Source organism: Takifugu rubripes, chromosome 9 (genome assembly GCF_901000725.2).
Source record: "Takifugu rubripes chromosome 9, fTakRub1.2, whole genome shotgun sequence".
Classification (NCBI taxonomy): domain Eukaryota; kingdom Metazoa; phylum Chordata; class Actinopteri; order Tetraodontiformes; family Tetraodontidae; genus Takifugu; species Takifugu rubripes.
The window spans coordinates 15165288-15170287 of record NC_042293.1 but is presented as its reverse complement, the minus strand read 5'-3'; the positions used below and the strand labels follow the sequence as shown (position 1 = coordinate 15170287).

At 56.3% G+C, this 5000-nt stretch overlaps 1 protein-coding gene across 3 annotated transcripts in view; it reads left to right on the top strand.

Annotated features, from left to right (window-relative positions):
- LOC105419859 (transcription initiation factor TFIID subunit 4-like) overlaps positions 1–3489 on the top strand; it is an 11252-nt gene extending 7763 nt beyond the window's left edge. For 2 of the 3 annotated variants that reach the window (XM_029841592.1, XM_029841590.1), the window contains exons 14-15: positions 338–460; positions 2449–3489. In XM_029841592.1, the coding sequence (XP_029697452.1) occupies positions 338–460; positions 2449–2604 (279 nt within the window). In that variant the 3' untranslated portion in view covers positions 2605–3489. The remainder of the gene's footprint in view (positions 1–337; positions 461–2448) is intronic. The other variant, XM_029841591.1, reaches the window with a different exon arrangement.
- Positions 3490–5000: the final 1511 nt, after the last annotated feature.

Here is a 5000-nt window from a genome sequence, read left to right as displayed (position 1 = left end):
GTCACAGGGCCAAAGGTCAAACTGTTGCCACTACTTTGAGCGACCTCACACTCCAACAGCTGTTCAGACCAAAGCGTTATATAACAGGGGGTCCTGACAAGTATAACAAGACACAGTTCACACACGCATTTAACTTGGCTGCAGGTTTTTTCCTGGAAGCTTATTGAGAAACATCGAATTTTCATCTGTGTCAAATCAATTTGCTGAATTTGGTGATTTTGTGTTGCTGCCATGGCAACACTGTTGCCAACACTTTGGCGCCCCGAGTGGCGACGGTCGGCATTTTATGGGAAAGGCTCGGAATGTCCGTTTGACCTCAGAATTCCTGTTTCTCCAGATGCAGCAACAGGAGTTGGCTCAGATGCGCCAGCGGGACGCCAACCTCACCGCCCTCGCCGCCATCGGGCCACGCAAGAAACGCAAGCTGGACTCTCCGGGTGGAGCTGCAGCGGGCACAGAGGTAGGGCGCCTTCGCCACCCGCTGTGGCACCGCCCCCGTGGTAAAATGGCGTCTTTACGCTGAAAAGGGTCTTTTTAAAATGGTTACTTCAAAATGACGGTTGGAGTTGTGAGTCGCTAAGGTCAACGAGGAGAACTGTGTGCACATCAAACACTGCTGCTGACATCGAGTGTGTGTGTGGGGGGGGGGGTGACTGTGTGTGGGGGGGGGGGGGGGGGACTGACTGTGTGTGTGTGGGGGGGGGGGGGCTGACTGTGACCACAGCTGAGTGAAGGGGGTCAGTATCTGCCTGGAGGCTTGTTGTGGTGTTGTGAAAAACCCCGACAGCCTGAGGCAGCTCTGCAGAATGAGCTCTGTGTGTGTGTGTGTGTGTGTGTGTGTGTGTGTGTGTGTGTGTGTGTGTTGGGGGGGTTAGACCCTGAGGGTGGCGCCTGTGTCGTGTACACCCCACCCTCGATACACACACATCCGGCCTCAGGCGCCCCTCCAGGCAGATCCAGCACAAAGCAGGCGAGTAATTTAGGCGAGGGGGGGGGGGGGGGGGATGGGGGGATGGGGGGGGGGGAGCATTGCACTCTGGGAAATGTGAGTTATGTGTTGGCCTGGAGCCAGTGATGGAGCTGTGGGGGGTGCAGCTGCCTGAGCTTGGTCACATGATCCTCATTGAGATCGATTGAGGAACATTGGTGCTGACACGCCCACTTCTGGACTCGCCACCACCGATTGGACAACAGAATCAGCTGATCCAGGCTCATCTGGTTACCATGGTTACAGGCATGGGCGATGCTTTAAAGTTCCCACCCTTCGCCATTTCTGCCACTGTGGCGGGCTGAGGTGAAAAGCATTATGGGATAAAATGGGCGCAGCAAGCGCACATCGGCGTGCACGTAGGGTTGGAGCAGGACCTCTAAACCACAGCTGCAGTAACACACTTCAGCCAGTAGGCGGAGGGTCACCTCAGCCCCCCCCAGGCTGCCCTGGGTCACAGCAGGCTGACACCTGGAGACGAGAGACGCCTCCTCTGCCTGTCTCTCTGCCTGTCTCTCTGCCTGCCTGTCTCTCTCTGGCTGCCTGTCTCTCTGCCTGTCTCTCTGCCTGCCTGTCTCTCTGCCTGTCTCTCTCTCTGCCTGCCTGTCTCTCTGGCTGCCTGTCTCTCTCTGGCTGCCTGTCTCTCTGCCTGTCTCTCTCTCTGCCTGCCTGTCTCTCTCTGGCTGCCTGTCTCTCTGGCTGCCTGTCTCTCTGCCTGCCTGTCTCTCTCTGGCTGCCTGTCTCTCTGGCTGCCTGTCTCTCTGCCTGCCTGTCTCTCTCTGGCTGCCTGTCTCTCTGGCTGCCTGTCTCTCTGCCTGCCTGTCTCTCTCTGGCTGCCTGTCTCTCTGGCTGTCTCTCTCTCTGCCTGCCTGTCTCTCTCTCTGCCTGCCTGTCTCTCTGCCTGTCTCTCTCTCTGCCTGCCTGTCTCTCTGGCTGTCTCTCTCTCTGCCTGCCTGTCTCTCTCTCTGCCTGCCTGTCTCTCTGGCTGTCTCTCTCTCTGCCTGCCTGTCTCTCTCTCTGCCTGCCTGTCTCTCTGCCTGTCTCTCTCTCTGCCTGCCTGTCTCTCTCTCTGCCTGCCTGTCTCTCTGGCTGCCTGTCTCTCTGCTCGCCCCCGGGCTACTGCAGTACACCCTTCAGCTCGTGACTGCAGGCCTGATCAGGCTTGAAACCACCCCCCCCCCCCCTCCCCCCCCCGCTCCCCTCCCCCCCCCGCTCCCCTCCCCCGCTCCACCTGCGGGCTGTGGGCGGAGCCTGGCCCCAGGCAGCTGACACACCTGAGCCACAGAGGTGTGGAGAAGATCCGGGCTGCTGGTCCAGGACGTGGTTCTGAGCAGGGGCTCCTGTCCCGCCGCGGTGTTAGCATTAGTGCTAAGATGGCTAGCACGATGACGACGGCGTCATCAGCAGGAAGACACGGCGTCTCTGTCCCGGCACTAACGTTGTCCTGTCTGGTCCTGCAGGTGGGCGGGGGCGGCGGCCCCTCCGTGCCGGGCTCGTCCCGTCAGCAGCTGCGTCAGCGGATCACACGAGTTAACCTCAGGGACTTCATCTTCTGTCTGGAGCAGGACCGCTCCACGGCTCGCTCTATGCTGCTCTACAAGGCGCTGCTGAAGTGATGCCCCCCCCCCGGGGCATCCTGGGGCAGCTGCCCCCCCCCGGGGCATCCTGGGGCAGCTGCCCCCACCCTGGGGCATCCTCCCGCAGGACCTTTGCCCCCCTAGTTTAACCTTTGTGTTTTCTGAAGGGTGTCATGTTTTTAGCTCGGTAGCTTGCTAGCTTTGGACTGCAGATTATTTTAATGTCCCTGCGCTGGTCAGATTGAATTTGGCTTCACCTTCAAGGTCCAGGTCCAGAACTGGGAACAGATTCCCAGTGTCCCGGAACCCCCCCCGTGGCCGCTCACGAGCTGGTGATCATGTTAGCCGGGAGATGGCAGGATTAGCACGGTAGCGTTTGTGCTTCACATTTGTGTCCCGTTGACCTTCTGCAACACATTGTCGGGTCGTGAAGGACGGAAGCTAAGCTGTTAGCCAACGGTGGCTGACGATGTTTTGGCGTGACCACCTCGCCAACGTCGAGAGTGAGCGGACGCTTTACCCAGCACGCCGCTCCTCGCCGAGGCGTCTGCTCAGAATGACCCACAATGCAACTGGGCCCGGACCTACCTGGAGGTCCAGGATGCACCCTGGTGGGGAGCAGGGTCCTGGAGTCCTTTCACCTTCAGCCGTACCTGCACAGGTGCCTCTCTCATCCCTCTCTCCTGTCTTTACCGTTGCCACGGCGCTGAGAGTCCCACATCCCATCATAACCCAGACGAATGTCAGACGAATGTGCACCAGCCGGGAAGTTCTGCATCGCAAAATGAATGTGGAGGAAGCGCGTGTGTGTGTGTCTGTGTGTGTGTTTCTGTCTGTGTGTGTGTGTCTGTCTGTGTGTGTGTGTGTCTGTCCATGTCTGTGTGTGTGTTTCTGTCTGTGTCTGTCTGTCTGTGTGTGTGTGTCTGTCTGTGTGTCTGTGTCTCCGTGTGTGTCTCTGTGTGTGTGTCTGTCCGTGTGTGTGTGTCTCTGTGTGTGTGTCTGTCTGTCCATGTCTGTGTCTCCGTGTGTGTCTCCGTGTGTGTGTCTCCCTGTGTGTGTCTCCGTGTGTGTCTCCCTGTCTGTGTCTCCGTGTGTGTGTCTCCCTGTGTGTGTCTCCCTGTGTGTGTCTCCCTGTGTGTGTCTGTGTGTGTGTCTGTCCGTGTGTGTGTGTCTCTGTGTGTGTGTCTGTCTGTCCCTGCCTGTGTCTCCGTGTGTGTCTCCCTGTCTGTGTCTCCGTGTGTGTGTCTCCCTGTGTGTCTCCCTGTGTGTCTCCGTGTGTGTGTCCCTGTGTGTGTGTCCCTGTCTGTGTCTCCGTGTGTGTGTCTCCCTGTGTGTCTCCCTGTGTGTCTCCCTGTGTGTGTCCCTGTGTGTGTCTCTGTGTGTGTGGTTGATACGTGTGTGACGCAGCAGATAACAGCAGATACGTTCCGGAGGTTTAAACCAGACTCTGAGAGTTGTTCCAACTTGTCTTCCCTTCAGCTCTGAGTCTTCTGATTCCAGAGGGAGCCACAGGCTTAGCTTCTTTAGCATAGCATAAAGACTGGGAACAGTGGGAACGTTGGGAACAACTGCAGCCACCAGAGGGTTCTGGTCCGGTGGCGTAGCAGAGAGCTAAAGGGTGGCAGCCGATTCAGTGTTTTAGCATGATGGGATGGGGGGTGGCTATCTGACCGGGACCCCGAGAAAGAACTTTGTGTTCAGTTTTAGTCAAATTGAAGAGAAGATTATTTTACATCACAAATGCTATCAATAGTTAGCTTCTAACGTCTGGAGATGAGGTAAAACAGTTCAAGTCCATGATTACAAGCTAGCTTGTTACGCTAACCAGCTGCCTGCACCTCAAAACTCCCCATGAACATGTTTTATCTGTAATCGACATGGGAAACTGTGGATTTGTGGATTTTCTGGGGATTTTTTTACTCTTGGATCAAAGACATCTTGATTTCCAGTGAACTCATGTAAATATTGTTAGCTTTGGGTAATCAGTGGCCCTTTAACTGATTCTCTGGCTCTTTTGAAATTGTAATCATTTTAAAGTTAGACTAACCGTTTCCAGTCTTTATTACTAAGCTCGCTGTTTGTTTCCAGTCATTTGTTTCCAGTGAATCAGTTTTCCACTTGCTAAGCTCTTCCAATCGCTGAGTAATCACGCTAGCAGCTCCTGTTTGCTGTAGCGGTTTGAGACTGTCGGGGAGACGTTTGTGTTTCAGTCATCACTGGGAGCTGGTTCTCCTACACAGAAACTCACTCAGGCTACACCAGGCTAATGAAGCTAGCCTGCCATCAAACCACATTCCTGCAGTATGCTCCTCCCCCTGCTCCCCCTGCTCCTGCTCCCCAAGCCCCTCCCACTCATCCAGCCCCTCCCCTGCTGCTCATCCAGCTCCTCCCCCTCCACTAGCCCCTCCTCATCCGGCCCCTCCCCCTGCTCCCCA